The 16492-nt window shown below is 47.8% G+C and overlaps 1 protein-coding gene across 1 annotated transcript; it reads right to left on the bottom strand.

The window, feature by feature from the left end:
* Positions 1-6952: 6952 nt before the first annotated feature.
* On the bottom strand, positions 6953-11561 carry tent5aa (terminal nucleotidyltransferase 5Aa). The gene is made up of 2 exons (XM_067237364.1): positions 10317-11561; positions 6953-9830 (listed from the first exon to the last, which is right to left on the bottom strand). Exons 1-2 carry the CDS (start codon positions 10746-10748, stop codon positions 9051-9053), a joined length of 1212 nt encoding a protein of 403 aa, XP_067093465.1. The 5' UTR covers positions 10749-11561; the 3' UTR covers positions 6953-9050.
* Between the last annotated feature and the right edge of the window lie 4931 nt (positions 11562-16492).

Here is a 16492-nt window from a genome sequence, read left to right as displayed (position 1 = left end):
GAAAATCATCACCAGAATGACCCAGGAGAGAACAGCCAGACATCCCAAATACAGTACATGGTTCTGGCCACCCAGAAAGCAGACAACCCCTTCACACAGCTTGACCTGTGGACCCGATGAACCGGTCCTCCAGCCTCTGTCTGTGCCGGTCTCCCCCGATCTGAACCAGAGAGAAAATCGCTACTTCTCTGAGAGAACAAGCATGTTCTACCACTGGTCTGCCTGTTTCTCTAAGAGAACCAACATGTTCTACCACCAATCTGCCTACTTCTCTGAGAGAACCAGAATGTTCTACCACTGGTCAGCCCGACTGGTCCAGACCATCTGGATCCAGTTAGCCTAAAGATAACAACACAGTCTCGTTTGTCTGAGAGAAAGACAAGGTTCACAAAGAGGTTCTGTTTGCTATTTTGGCCCGGCTCAAACACATTCCCAACAGCCTGGATGAGACGCAAAACTCTTGAGCTGTTTACTGACGCTGGGAAAAAGAGGCTGTTTGGCTCGCTGAATCACAGTCAGGGGAGCATTGATAAAGACTGTCTGGGGAAAAATATATGGTCATCATGTAGTAGAGTGGAACCACACATGGGCTCTGGAGTCCAGATTGGGGTTCTGATGGGGTTTTGGAGAACAGTATAACTAGTAAAAGTATCGAAATAGCTCTTGATCTGGCCTGACTAGCCGTGTGCTCAGTTCAACTATGTGAAGGGTTCTGGTTATTCTCAACATTACAGCCTCACTTTTGTATACCAGGAAAGCGCTCTCAGATGTAATGTGGCTCAATCAATCTCAAAGTTATGCTTTTATGCTTCTTACAAAGATTAGGAGGCTGAATTACAACATATTGGTTACAGATCAACAACTGAGGCCTCCAGCCCACCAAAACAATCTCACATGCGAGCACACACATAGAAACACTCGCGTATGCACACACACACGTACACACATGCATGCACACACACCGCTGTGACGGGGCGAGCCTAATGAAGCAGCAGGTTAAAGGAACAGCAGCTCTCTCCACAGAGGGACAGTCTACAGTCATGTTGAATAGATGTGATCCCATTGACCAGTGGCGTTAAAATCTGCCTCAGACACACCCATAGCCAACATTGCAATACCAAAAACACCTCTGCTCATGCAGTGATGTGCGCGTGTATTTGTGTGTGTGTGTTGTTCAGAGTAGGTCAACGGTATGATTCACATAGCAACCCAGAACTCTATCTGTTTATTCACAATCGTTCTCTCTCTGTGTCTCTATCCACAGCTATTTTTATCTTTGGCAAGGGGAGAGTATTGTTCTACGTACAGTGAGTAGATACTGAATGTCTGAAGACCTGACCACTGTGGTAAGTAATATCAATCTAACTAACAAGAGGATCACCTTCCTTTTCTCTCCTCCTCTCCCTAATCCCAGCCCCTCCTTTCTCCTCCACCCCTTCCTCTTCCTCCTCCTTGTCCCTCACGTCCTCTGTCCTTCCTCCTGTTTATCTTCACCTCTGCCCCCACCTCTCTTCCTCCTCTCAGATTTGTCCACCTCTCGCGGACCTTCTCATTTCTGCTTTCTGCTTTATTGCTTTCTGCTTTATTGGAGGCACCAAAGGATTCCAAAGAAAAGGCATGCAAACACTCAAGGCACCATGGTCGAGGTCCCGAAACTGGAGGAAAGTGAACATCTTTGAGAAGAGATGAGGACGCACTGTACAGACAGCGTGGTTTCACATGACCCTTTGTCATGGTGCTGGGGCACACCTTCTTTGAGACTGGGGCTTTGGTCACGTAAGCTGGTGGTTGATACTAGGAAAGCTGTGGGTGTGTGTGAAGGCAGGGGATAGAATGACTGGGGTGAGAAGGTCTGGTCATGTGATTGAGTCTCTAGAGACTAAATAGAATGGGCTTCTGGGAACAGGTCTTCTATCGTATTTCTATAGCTCTTTTTACAAGCAATGTCAAGGAGGGCTTCTTATATGCTCATAGAACTGTACCTAAACCAACCTTAAACCCTCAAGGAAGCTCTTATCCAGAGCGACTTACAGTAAATACAGGGACATTCCCCCCGAAGCAAGTAGGGTGAAGTGCCTAGCCCAAGGACACAATGTCATTTTGGCTCGACCAGGAATCGAACCGGAAACCTTCTGATTAATAGCCCGACTCCCTAACCGCTTAGCCACTTGACTCCCTCAGACAGAGATAAACTCTCAGGAAAAGTCTGAGGGAAAAATGGAAGGAACCTTGGGAGGAGCAATTCAGAGAGGGATCCCCTCCTACAGAGACAGTCGGAGACACAGAGAGGAGTTGGCTGAATACCATTGTGCAGTAAGAATGGGGATGAAAGTTAAAACTGTGCATGTGAATAGATAGGTGAAACGAATTGTCAGAGTTCTGAATAAGCGCAGCATTTTCAGTGCTCTCAAAAGACTGGGCCTCCACACTATTACAGCTTCTCAACAGCACATTGAACTGGACTCTGAGCCAGGCCCTGGACTCAGATCATCCTTATATCCACAAACACTGGAAAAACTTCTCTCAATGGAAAGAGACAGAGGAGAGATAAAGAAAAGAGAGTGACATCAGATGAGAGAGAGAGAGAGAGAGAGAGAGAGAGAGAGAGAGAGAGAGAGAGAGAGAGAGAGAGAGAGAGAGAGAGAGAGAGAGAGAGAGAATCCCACAAGGCTGTGTTCTCTCTAACCCCTGGGTGGAAAAGCCATCAGATAGAGCAGCCTCATCCACCACATGACTCTGGAGTCAGAGAAGAGGAGAAACTTACCATTCTGAGTCCCAGTATTAGGTGAGAGGGGGAGGAAAGAGGGGGAGGTGAGATGAGGAGAAGTGAGAAAGAGAGAGGAAGGAGAGGGACGCAGTCATCTAGTCGTCCTGTTACCTGGATGAGTCTTATTACAGATATTTGAATGCACTGTAGTGTGTGCACGTGCGTGTGTGTGTGTGTGCTTGCCTATTGCTGATTGCAGTTTAATTGCTGTTTACTGGCGCTGGTAAAAAGAGGCTGTTTGGCTCGCTGATTCACAGTCAGGGGAGCATTGATGAAGAGTGTCTTGGGAAAAAGATATGGTCATCATGGAGTAGAGTACAACCACACATGGGCTCTGGAGAACAGTAGAATCTGATTGGGGTTCTGTTGGGGTTTTGGAGAACAGTAGAACCAGACTGAGGTTCTTTAGTCTAATAGAACTAGACCGGGGTTCTAAAGTATCTCTTGATGTGACCTGATTGGCCGTGTGCTCTGTTCAGCTATGGGAAGGGTTCTGGTTATTTATTAGCCTAACTTCAGTACACCAGGAAAGCGCTCTCAGATGTACTGCGGCTTAATAAATCTTAAAGTTATGCTTTTATCCTCCTTACAAAGATTAGGAGGCTGAATTACAACACATTGATTACAGAGCAACAACTGAGGCCTCCAGCCCACCAAAACAATCTCACATGCGAGCAGACACATAGAAACACACACGTATGCACACACACACGTACACACATGCATGCACACACACCGCTGTGACGGGGCGAGCCTAATGAAGCAGCAGGTTAAAGGAACAGCAGCTCTCTCCACAGAGGGACAGTCTACAGTCATGTTGAATAGATGTGATCCCATTGACCAGTGGCTGTAAAATCTGCCTCAGACACACCTATAGCCAACATTGCAATACCCAAAACACCTCTGCTCAAGCAGTGATGTGCGCGTGTATTTGTGTGTGTGTGTTGTTCAGAGTAGGTCAACGGTATGATTCACATAGCAACCCAGAACTCTATCTGTTTATTCACAATCGTTCTCTCTCTGTGTCTCTATCCACAGCTATTTTTATCTTTGGCAAGGGGAGAGTATTGTTTTACGTACAGTGAGTATATATTTCTGAATACCTGAACACTGTGGTAAGTAATATCAATCTAACTAACAAGAGGATCATTTTCCTTTTCTCTCCTCCTCTCCCTATTCCCAGCCTTTCCTTTCTACTCCACCACTTCCTCTTACATTTAGTCATTTAGCATACGCTCTTATCCAGAGCGACTTACGGCAAGTACAGGGACATTCCCCAGAGGAAAGTAGGGTGAAGTGCCTTGCCCAAGGACACAACGTCATTTTGCGCGGCCAGGAATCGAACCGGCAACATTCAGATTACTAGCCCGATTCCCTAACCGCTCATCCACTTGACTCCCCTCTTTCTCCTCCTTATCCCTCACGTCCTCTGTCCTTCCTCCTGTTCATCTTCACCTCTGCCCCCACCTCTCTTCCTCCTCTCATATTTGTCCACCTTTCACGGACATTCTCATTTCTGCTGTATCTCCCACAATCTCTACCTTAATTGGAGCCACATTACAGCAGCAAAGTGGACAAAAGAGTATATATATAAATGTATAAAGTTAGTACAAGATACAATAAAAAGATAACACTAGTTGCATATGGAGACTAAATATAAATAAACAAATATAAATATTGCACAGTAAGTTATTGCACTTTAAGTCTGTCTGTGAATTATTTAGAGCGGTTGAGTCCTGTGTGTGTTTGTGTGTGTTCTATTTAGAGCGGTGCTGGTTGTAGAGTCTCACAGCAGCAGGAAGGAAGGACCTGCCGTACCGCACCTTCACGCACTTAGGGTGAAGGAGCCGGTCGCTGAAGGAGCTGCTCAGTGCAGAGTCAGTGTCCTGCATAGGGTGGGATTCACTGTCCATCACTGATGAGAGCTTTGCTTCCATCCTCCTCTCTCCCACCACCTGCACTGTGTCCAAGGGGCATCCTAGGACAGCGCTGGCCTTCCTGATCAGTCTGTCACGTCTCCTCCTGTCAGCTGTTGACATACTGCTGCTCCAGCAGACCACTCCATAGTAAATGGCTGACGCCACCACCGTGTCATAGAGGGTCCTGAGGAGCACTCCCCTGCACTCCAAACGACCTGAGTCTCCTGAGCAGGTACAGAATGCTCTGGCCCCTTCTTGTACAGTGCCATGGTATAGTCAGTCCAGTCCAGTTTATTGTTCAGCTGATCACCCAGGTTTAAAGGAGAGGATCTGAGTCCAGGGCCTGGCTCGGAGTCCTGTTCAGTGTGCTGCTGAGAAGCTGTAATGGTGTGGGAACAGGTGTTCTATGGACTGGGATTCAAATCAAATTGTATTTCTATAGCCCTTTTTACAAGCAATGTCAAGGAGGGATTCTTATATGCTCATAGAACTGTACTTACGTAAACCAACCTTAAACCCTCAAGGAAGACAGATAAACTCTCAGGAAAAGTCTGAGGGAAAAATGGAAGGAACCTTGGGAGGAGCAATTCAGAGAGGGATCCCCTCCTACAGAGACAGTCGGAGACACAGAGAGGAGTTGGCTGAATACCATTATGCAGTAAGAATGGGGATGAAAGTTAAAACTGTGCATGTGAATAGATAGGTGAAACGGATTGTCAGAGTTCTGAATAAGCACAGCATTTTCAGTGCTCTCGAAAGACTGGGCCTCCACACTATTACAGCTTCTCAACAGCACATTGAACTGGATTCCGAGCCAGGCCCTGGACTCAGATCATCCTTATATCCACAAACACTGGAAAAACTTCTCTCAATGGAAAGAGACAGAGGAGAGATAAAGAAAAGAGAGTGACATCAGATGAGAGAGAGAGAGATAGAAACAGAGAGAGAGAGAGAGAGAGAGAGAGAGAGAGAGAGAGAGAGAGAGAGAGAGAGAGAAGAGAGAGAGAGAGAGAGAGAGAGAGAGAGAGAGAGAGAGAGAGAGAGAGAGAGAGAGAGAGAGAGAGGGGGGGGGGGGGGAGGGGGAGGAAAGAGGGGGAGGTGAGATGAGGAGAAGTGAGAAAGAGAGAGGAAGGAGAGGGACGCAGTCATCTGGTCATCCTGTCACCTGGATGAGTCTTATTACAGATATTTCAATGAGGTGTAATGTGTGTGTGTGTACGTGCGTGTGCTCGCGTGCGTGTGCTTGTGTGTGTGTGTGTGTGTGTGTGCTTGCGTACTGCGTACGTGCATGTGTGTGGCTCAGGTTAATCAGCTGCAAATAAGCTTAAGTGAAAGATATAATGTCCTTATCATGGTTGCTATATATACCTCAACATGACTCTCTCTCTCTTCCACTCTATCTCTATCCCTCAGTGTCTATAGTATATCTCCGTCTATCCCTTCTAATCTGGGACAAAGAGACAAGTGCCCTATGTGACGGTCAGATTGCTCTTTTGTTCAGAGCTCTTCTTTATGTTGAGACAGGCCTGTATTGGTGGCTGGTTCTGACACAGCCCTGATGCTTCCCTGCTCTGATAAGCCTGACATCGAGAGAGAGAGAGAGAGAGAGAGAGAGAGAGAGAGAGAGAGAGAGAGAGAGAGAGAGAGAGAGAGAGAGAGAGAGAGAGAGAGAGAGGAGAGGGAGATAGAGAATGTGATGAGCAGGCAGAGATAGCATTAAAGTCTCTTTTCTGGTGGATGCAAATCTCTCACATTCACCAACTCTTTTTCCACTCGCTCCAGCTGAATCCTGACCCCTGGCTAGTCCACTCGCTCCAGCTGACCCCTGACCCCTGGCTAGTCCACTCGCTCCAGCTGACCCCTGACCCCTGGCTAGGCCTGTTGGCTTAGCTTGATAGCTGTAGCTTGGCCTGGTGCTTCTGGCTGACTCGACTTGTATGGAAATGCCTTGTTGTTCTGGCTAGGTCTGGAAATGATGGCTAGGTGTAGTGGTTTTGTTTAGGTCCGGTGGGCCTGGCTAGGTATAGAATATAATCGAATAAATAGACTAGACTATATTAGACTAGTCGACTGTAGAGTACAATCCAATATAATAGAACAGAAAACAACTTTGTTGTTCTTTATTGTTATAGAACAATAGGGTCAGGTCAGGTGGGCCGGGCTAGGCATCAGGAGCAAAGCAGTTTATGACAACGACCTCTGACAAGGACAAGACCAGCGGCAGGGAGGTCGCTGCAGATTCAATCATCACCAGGAAACGTCTCAGTTTGTGTTTGACCTCTTGTTTAATGATGAAGACATCTTCATGTTCGACCCATCAGACATACAAGATCACACACTGCTCACACACTCCAAAGCGCTGCAGTGTCTAGTACACTTATAAAAATAACAATCATAAAAAATACATACTCAGGCTTTTTCTTTTTTTCTCTTTTCTGAAGGTTTGATTTGTAAAAGATTGCATTGAGACACAAATGAACATTTCAAACAACGTATACAAGACAATCCAAAGACCCACTGCCTTTATAACCACGGTAACCCAAAGCCTCTGTAACTACGGTAACCCCTCACCTGGCTGCATCTGCTGGTGAAGCTTTACAAAGGGGAAGTGACATCACATGGCACGCCACGTCCACAGGATTTCATAATTACATCAAGAAGCGAAAAGAAAACTATCACCAGGCCATTGAGAAAACCTGATTGGGTATACTTTTAAAGGGTGGGACAGTTCCCATGATTCATGGCAGGTTGGATTTCGGAGGATCAGCAGAGGAACCAACAGAGCAACACCCTATTACCAGCTACACCCATCTCACCTCTTCTCCAGCTCTCTCGACTTCATTCTCTTTCTCTGCTGCTCTCCCTCCCTCTCTCTCTTTTGCTCTCTCTCTGTTCTCTTTCTCTAATGCTTCAGCTTCATCCCAGCAGATAATTCTACACACCAACAAATGGTCTTACCCTCTGTTTAGCCCTCAAGTCAACATTGGGCACCAGGCAAACGGATAACAGTTGGCACTACACTTTCTGATGATTTCGTATGCAGTGACCCAAACACAGCCCAGTTCAGCCCAGAAGTGACCCAGGACTAGCCCTAGCCCACATACAGCCTAGCCCAGTTCAGCAGCAGCTGTGGAATTCCCTGCCAGGGTGTTACAGCAAACAATGTACCATCACCAGAGGTGTCTGCAAATATCTCCCTACACACACCAGCTATCTGCCTGCCTGCCTGCCTGCCTGCCTGCCTTCCTGCCTCCCAGTCTGACAAGTCTGGTCTCATTTGCAATTAGCTCCATTCATGAAGGTTGGTTAAAGATGCATACAAAGCCATGGGATCATTAAACTCCAGGATTCTGTCTCTACTAATAAGATCAGCTTTAATAGGAATCAACAATATTTTCAAGATAAACCACAACAAAACAACATCAAACCCATTTTTGAAGAAAGCGGCGGAGCAGCAACTGCTCCCTCTGTTGTTTCTGGGAGAGAGACCGTGTGAGGCGGGGTTAGGGTGTGGGACTCACCTTCTCAGCAGTTCCCTAAATGTCTGCAGACGTACATAAAGTTTGGCCAATCAATGTATGAAGCAGGGCAAAAATCCCACCCCCTTGAACATCCCCAGTACAAACAAGAGACCCCAACCCTAATTCCCACAAGGCCTTGCTCCCTCTAACCTCCGCTAAGCTCTAGGCACTTAAAACACAATGTCACATACACATACACAGAATTTCGTTTAATCTCTTTACCAAACAACGGTTTCTTTAGGAACTCTAATTTGAGTCTGTGTGAGGTTGTAAGTCTGACAGCCAGTTCAGATTGAGGTCCATCGACCCAGAACCTGACAGGAAGTCCACAGAGCTCTGTGTTGGGGGGGTGGGGGGGGATCTGAGTCAGCAGGATTGCAGGACACACAGCTGAAGGCTCCAAGTCCATCAATCTGTGTTCATCTGTCTGCAGCACCAGTGGTTTGTTGGTTGGAGTTGTGCTGCAAGGATTCTCACATGCTTTCTTTGCTTTGCATTGATGCTTGACCAAACCTTAACCCCAGGTGTGGGCAGGTGGGGGCAGGGGAAGGGGTGTAGGACCCCCAGAGCAGTGAAGGGGTTTGGGGGGTACTCGAGAGAGCGTTCCAATCATACGTTAAAAGCCAGTCCTCAGTGCTATCCTGATCTTACTGACCAAGCTCTGAAACAGTCAAAACATTACGATTCAAATGTTGACATTCGAAACAAGAAGGCGAGGAAACCTCTTTCTCGGGCGACTCAGCTGCGAAACACCCCGCCAGGTGACTCCTGCATACAAACACGTTTCCCCTCTCTCTCTCTCCTCATTCCCCCCTCTCTTCCCATCCCTCCATCGCTGCAGGCTCAGTTGCAGGGCAGCCAGGTCGAGTAAGCATGCTGCTGACAAGTGAACACGGGCTGCACCTGCGCAATGTAATAGTTACTGAAGTTGCCGTCGGCGACGTAAGGGGCGGGCTGGTAGTAACAGGTCACGTTGGCCACGTTGGGGAAGACGTTCTGCTCGGCCAGCACGCGCACCGCCAGCATGGCGATCAGGCCCAGCGTCTGGCGCCGCTCGTGGCCCATCAGGCACACGGTGCTCTCGTTGACCACGCCGTGCAGCGTGATCAGGTAGTCGTGCTTGCGGTCCTCCAGGCCCGTGAAGTGGTTCTGCAGGTAGGACTCCAGCTTCCTCTGCTGCTCCAGGATGTCCGAGAAGTCGATGAAGAAGCGCGAGCACATGTAGCGCTGGAGGGACTTCATCTCCGTCTCCGAGTCGGCGCGGAAGCCCCTCACCAGCAGGTGGCAGTATTTCAGCAGCCCGCCGCCCCGGATCTCCTCCGGGTTGCGGGTGCAGATGATCTTGTGGCGCAGGTGGTCAAGGGCCTGGCCGAAGTCTCCGAAGACGCTCTCGCCCACGATGGTGGGGTGGAAGGCCGGTGCCATGGGGTTCTCAGAGCACTCGTAGAAGAGCAGGAGAGAGTCCAGCTGGATCTGGAAGGAGTCCACACTGAACTCAAACTGCCTGCGGAGGGAATCCACGAACTTCAGCTCCACGTTCTTCCCTCGGTTGTTGGAGAGCGAGATGAGACTCCAGCGGTCGGAGTCATTAGACACCTTTACCATCTTCTGTACGTAGGCCTCCTAGGACACACACAAACAGGGGAATTATGTAACTGATGGTCGTTGCAATCATTTGAAGTGATTAAGATCATTAAGAGAAGCAAGTCATATTATTTTACATCTGACATTTAAAACCATTAATTTATAGCCTGAGTGTCAGACTCCATGCAAAGGGACACTGCTGGCCGAACAGTAGCCGACAGGCGACTGAGACATATCCGCTTTCAATTGGTTTAATGTAAATCCGCTTAACGGCAGCAAACCAACATTTTACTATCAGTAGGCTATAGGCAACACCGGACCAACGCTTCTAACTCGCGTCAAACACTTTCACCTAATCAGACTCTTAGCAATGTAGGTTATAAATACAACCTACGTACGTATGTAGGCTACGCTATACATAAGCTACATATAGCCTAGTAATCCCGTTTTAATTTTTTATGATGTAAAATATTATATGATATCGTTTCATATATATGATTTTACATCTCAGAAACTAAGATATACCTTTAAAGTTAATGGAGTTATTTTCTTCTTATTCACTCCGTCGGGTAGGAAATCCAGAAGGCAGTCCAAAACTATATCCTTCACAATCTGGAAGTCAATTTCTCCCTTCATATCCGCGCAAAATATCAGGTCGAGGTCCTTGTACCCGAGTCCACTGTCCTCGTGAAGAACGTGGCTGGCAGCAGACCCGTTTAACCTAACGTCCCTGACATTGATATGCTTCTCCTCCATGCGGCTCCGGACCACCTTCACGATCTCCAACGGTTTCATCTCCAGTGTAGGGAAGTTCCCACGGCCATGGATGGGGATGGTCTCCGTAAGAATCGCGTCCAGCCGCTGCACTTGCTCCCAGCTGAGGACGCTGACATTGCTATTCTCCAGCTCATTTAGGGAACTAGCAGAGCCAGAAGAACTGGTGTCGTCCTCTGACATTGTCGATTAAATAAAACCGATTCAGATTAAAAAAAATACTGATCTATTAAGTTTTCAGTAGCCTAATGGTCAGTGGTCCAACTCAGACTTACACGCAAAAAACAGTATAGGGGATCAACGTCAAGATAGACAGCATCAGTATCCTCAGTGAGTAGCCGTTTCCGTAACCTTACCCTATCTTACAACAAAAATAAACAATATCAAAGTAACTGATCTGCACTCGTTTGCGAAAGTGCGCAGTGAAAAGCAGACGCTGAGGTCTGCAGAATATATATATATGCCTTTAAGAAAAGACAAACGATAGCTTCCCTTAAAACTTGTCCTTGCTTCTGCTTTCTCCTATCCAGGTTTTAAAACGCGGACATCATCGCGCGCGTGCAGTCCCTATATGTGAGTCCGAGTGCTGCGTATTACAGTATGGAAGCAGCTAGTAAGCCAAGGGGTTCGCCTTTCAGTCCGCGAGTACATGGCTAAAAAGAGGCACGCCTATGATTTTATAAATTTGCATGAATAGCCTACGCGAGTCGCACTTGGCACGCGGTCCGATGATAAACCCTCTTTGGAATCCCGTGGGTTTTGACGCGCGAGTCCTACATATTTTATTGCCTCTACCCAGAAACATAAATAGAATCCTCTCAGTTGTAACCGTGTTCTTCAGACTTCGCTATCTATCTTGCTGATCCCGCTTCATTTCACCTGATAGAATAGCTTTACCCCTCCGTCATAGAGTTGACTCTCCGTTAACACTTGTCTCTGGAAGACAAGTTCTGTTCTAGAGATGCCCGAGGCAGTTGCTCACGCCCCTCTCTTTCTCCGGAGTGACAACCATGCTCACCAATAACTGGTCGTCTTTCGCTACAGCCTTGCCCAAAAACATCACCTCCACCACACTCTTTGGCTTAAGGGTCCACTAAGACAGTTATATAACATTTGGCGTCCATATAAATACATGCTAATTGCTCCATGTTGAATTCGTTTAAAAAAAGAAAGTTAAGCCTTAAATCATTGCACTGCTGCCTGCATTCATGGTAGAATATGCTAAGTCATTATTATGGTCTATATAAATTATTTCAGACACAGATCTTCCTGGTAACTCTAAGGTACTTTACCAGTTCGGTTCGCTTCGTTTGGCAATGCCAGATCGCCCTCTGTGGGCTGAGATTGTCTCCATCCACGTTTATGTATAGTTTTAAGTATCAAGCCACTGCAAAACGTGCAATGTTGACCCTATAGGCTCAAACCTATAGGTTTCCTGGAATAGATTTGAGCTGTTGAGGAAACACGGTGTCATATTTTCTCTAATCTCATTAGTTAAGCCGATACTCATTATCTTTCACTCTGCCTTTAAGACGTGTTGGCTGCTTCTGTGCTCTGTCTGTAAGACCTGCTTGACTGGTTGTTTTACTGCTTGTTCTAAGACCTGTGGGCTGTTTCAATGCTCTGTTCACCTGTTTGACTGGCTGTTTTACTGCTTGTTCTAAGACCAGTGGACTGCTTCAGTGCTCTGTCTACCTGCATGACTGGCTGTTTTACTGCTTGTTCTAAGACCAGTGGACTGCTTCAGTGCTCTGTCTACCTGCATGACTGGCTGTTTTACGGCTTGTTCTATAAGACCTTTGGACCGTTTTAATGCTTTGCCTACCTGCTTGACTGGCAGTTTTACGGCTCGTTCTATAAGACATGTAGGCTGTTTCAATGCTCTGCCTATAAGACTTTCAGGCTGTTCCACCATTCTGTCTCTCTGGCCCTAACTCTGACCTCACAGTATCTACCTAAGCTTCCAACAGCTCAGAGATCTTATCTCACTGAGCTAGAGATGTTAGTGGGTGAGAAGATGACAGTCTGTAGAAGTGTGTGTGTGGGTGTGTGTATGGGGAAGCAGTGTCCGCCGTGTCAGAGTAGGGCAGCTGTCACTGGGAATCCATCAGGTGGAGTAAAGCTGTGCGTCACAGCAATCACCTAGGACTGTAAACCCAGTTTATCTCATTTGCTCTGTGACACAGGCAGCCCAGCCAAACACACACACACACTACATTACACAGACTGTTCATACCACGTTCACATAATATGTATATTTGCATTCATAAAAATGCATTGGAATGCTGTACAGTGTAAGCTGTCTTTTGATAGGCTAGCAGCAGCGCAGGCTGCTGCCAGTGTGTGGAATCGTGAAAGAGCACATCTGGAAATATGGAGCTGGTCTTTTACGGCATCTCCGGGCCTCCTGAGCTCCTTAATAAATGATCATGATGGTTGGGCCCAGTGAACTGTTAAGAGAAACCTGGGTGTTTACTGTGCCAGCCATGTGACAGGGCTGCTGGATTTTTACCCTGTGATGTGCAGCTTCTCGGTGGAGCGCCACATCGCCTCTGTCTCTGAGCTCATCCCATGGTTAGGCCCGTGGGGAGCGTTGAATCAAACGTCTCACTCCTTGCCTAGACATGTCCAATGACAAAAACAACAATACTGTTTCCTTCATAGCTCACAACCTGTTGGTAACTGGACTGGATGGAGCAGACAGATTAGCTGAAGTTCTGAAAGGAGTGACAGTGATCGGTTTGTGTGCTAGATGGAGCAGAAATGGACCGGCTGAAATTCAGCAATTTGCTGAGTGACAGTGATTGGTTGGATGACTGGAGGGAGCAGTCTGGGATTGGCCGCAATGCATGATGGTGTGTTTTTGGAGCAAGATCAACCCTGACCGGGGCGGTGTATGCCCAGAGAGACCACAGGAACAGCTCCAGAGAGACCATGCTGTGCAGGGTCAACTGGCGTTTGAAGAACAGACTGATCCAACAAACCACCTCATCTCTCTAGCAGGAGGTTGTTATGCTGCAGCACCGACCACTGACTCGCCAACCCAGTAACTATCTGGAGGTGCATGTTGAAGGGAAACAGAAATACAAAAACACCTGTACACACACACACACATCGCCACCACCATTAACACTGCCACAATCTGACTAATGTGCACAAACCTGCCAGAGCGAGAGAACTGGAAGAGATGGTAATGATGGAAAAGGATGATGATGTCTGCTGTTAATGCTTTCAAGGTAGGGTGAAAAAACCCCAATAGGGGTGATTCCCTCTCTCTCTCTTTTTCTCTTTCCTTTCTTCCTTTCTCAGCGCTCTCTCTGTCTCTCTCCTCATCTTCACCTGACCTCAACTCTGTTCCTTCCTGTTTCCATCTCGGTCTTTCTCTTCGGCCGTGGAAACAGCCTATGTGCGCGTGCGTGTGTGTGTACGCATGTGTGTGCATATGGTGGATGTGGGGGTGGACTCACACAGCTGGCTTCACCATCTAGCTGGGTGTGCGGGGGTTTGAAAACAAACCGTCCAGTGTTGATGGCCGCTGCACAAGTGGCCGAGCCGCTGGAAACCCCACCAAAGATGCCTCCTCGTCCCCGACACGATTCTGTTCCGAGGAGCAAATATCCAACGGATAAACAAGACGCTCTCGAGCGACGCCACGACTCTGCTGTGTCCCTCCTCGACACCGCTCCCCCTCTCCGTTCTCCTCAGTTCCTCCCTGGCCCTGGCCCCCGGGCCGGTGCTAACTGGATTTCCAGGCGGGTCGTATTAGCCGAGTGATATTCCCAGCGCCGCTGGAACAGTTAGTTTTGGGTGTTTGTCAGGAGCTCCTGAATGAAATGGGTTTTCCAGCTCGCTTCGGTCATCTTCACTGGTCGCAACCTACAGTGACAGTACGGTGGAGAACTCCTCTGCTTTTCCAGAGCAGGGTTATGTGGGCTCACTGCAGTGTTTTTGTCACACATGCCACCTCGTGTCACATTTCGGGGACGCTGTGGTTTTAAGTGCGGGGTGTGTGTCATGATATGTGTGTGAAAAGCCTCAGCTTCTGCTGTACATAGGGGTTCCATGCTGTTTCTGCAGTGTGATGTTACTCTCTACATTTTCCATTTTACAATTTAATACTGTATGGTATGGAAAGAAGTCATATATACATAAAACATGCGTGCCATACACATTTCAAATGTACTGCATTATATAGACAAATAGATAGATACATGAATACGCGAAAATACATTCATATTTACAGCGTGTCCGCTGATATGTTCATTCAAATAGAAATGCCACCTCTCTCTACTGTCTCTCTTGCTCTTACACACGCAAACACCATGCCATGCCTGCATGGTGCCAGGTGTGAGTTTGAATGTGTGGGTGTGATTCTCAGCAGCCAGAGCCAGAGGAGACTGTGGGTCAGGCAGGTGTCTCTGACCACAGAGTAACCTCAGCCCTCTATATGAGATCTAGAAGGTTCCGGGGACCTGGGAAACACCAGGTCGTGACGCAGACTCAGAGAACCTGGGACACTGTCGGGTCACAACCTGGTTGACGTCAGCGCCAGACAGCCACCTTGCCGGCAGGCAGGCTGTAGGCAGGATGTTATCTTGGCCCAGTAATATGAGGGTCTATAGTTAGGTAATCCTCTGGCAACTGGCTCTGCGTCCACTAAGAGGGATAGAGAGGACTGGTCTGATAGCAGGGGCTGGGAACGGCTGTGAGGCTCTAAGCTGCTAGAAGGGGCTTAAAGCACATCTCTGTGGCTTCTGGTGGGACTGAGGAGTATGAATAACTTTGGATTCACTTCAAACGGATGACGTTCTCCCAGTCTGTCTTCCTTCTCTGTTCTGGTACAGGGCGGGACTGGTTTGGTCCATGTCTGGCTTGGTCTGGTCTGGTGCAGGACTGGTGTAGTCTGGTCCAGGCCTGTTCCGGTCCAGGACTGGTCCAGGCCTGGTCTAGTCTGGTCCAGGACTGGTCTGGTCCAGGCCTGGTCTAGTCAGGCCTGGCCTGGTTCTCCTTTGTCCGCCTCCATCAGCAGCTCTTCCCCCTGGAGCGCGGCACAATGACTTTCCCATCTGCCCAGTCAGACCACTGTCAGGCGCTCCCTGTCCCTGTGCCGGAGGAATGTGCTCCCAAAATGCTTTGCTGCTCTGTGGAGCTCATCAGATCCCCGGGAATGTCAACCTTCCCAACTGTCATCACAAAACAGTCACTGTGCCCAAACCGGACAGATTCTAGATCATTATGGTGATGTAACTCTGGGCCTGGAGAACCATGATCACATACGTATGGAAGTCTCTCCTAAAGCCAGTCTTTGCAATGTGGATCGCATAAAAACAACTATAGATTTGACAACACTGTAACTCACTCCCACAGCATTCATCGTTTATTATTCTGAATTGTTACCCATACCGGTAATAACAGTAAGTTGTTTTTTAGGTTGATTGCATAACTGGCACCATCAGAACTACGGAAGGGAGGTAACATTCTCGGTTTCCATGGTCCTGTCGATCTTAAACACAGTGAGAATGTATCTTCATTACAGCCACCTGTCCATCTGCCACCCCCCCCCCACCCCTATCTGCCCCCTCACTGACTGATTGGTCTTAATGTGTAATTATCAATTCTCTTTCTGGTTCCTCATGTGGTAATCTACTTGCAATTAGAGCTAATAAAACCACTCTATCAGATACACCCCTCCTCCCTTAATAGTTCCAGCTAATGAATCTCCTCATTCAACACTCTCTCTTTCCCAGTCAGGGTCAAGACTTCCCATCAGCCGAGATGACACCCTAATGGCCGCTAACTCATGCAGGGCAGAGCTCGTTTTGGAAGACTGACGACATGTTATCGCCATTACCTTCCTCCTTTCTTTTCTTGCTGCCTCACCCTTTTCCTCTCTTAATGGCCGCTAACCCACGCCGAGCCGAGCGTGT

This window comes from Osmerus mordax, chromosome 6 (genome assembly GCF_038355195.1).
Source record: "Osmerus mordax isolate fOsmMor3 chromosome 6, fOsmMor3.pri, whole genome shotgun sequence".
NCBI lineage: Eukaryota > Metazoa > Chordata > Actinopteri > Osmeriformes > Osmeridae > Osmerus > Osmerus mordax.
Note: the sequence above shows the minus strand (reverse complement) of the source record. Positions and strands in the feature narration are given on the sequence as shown.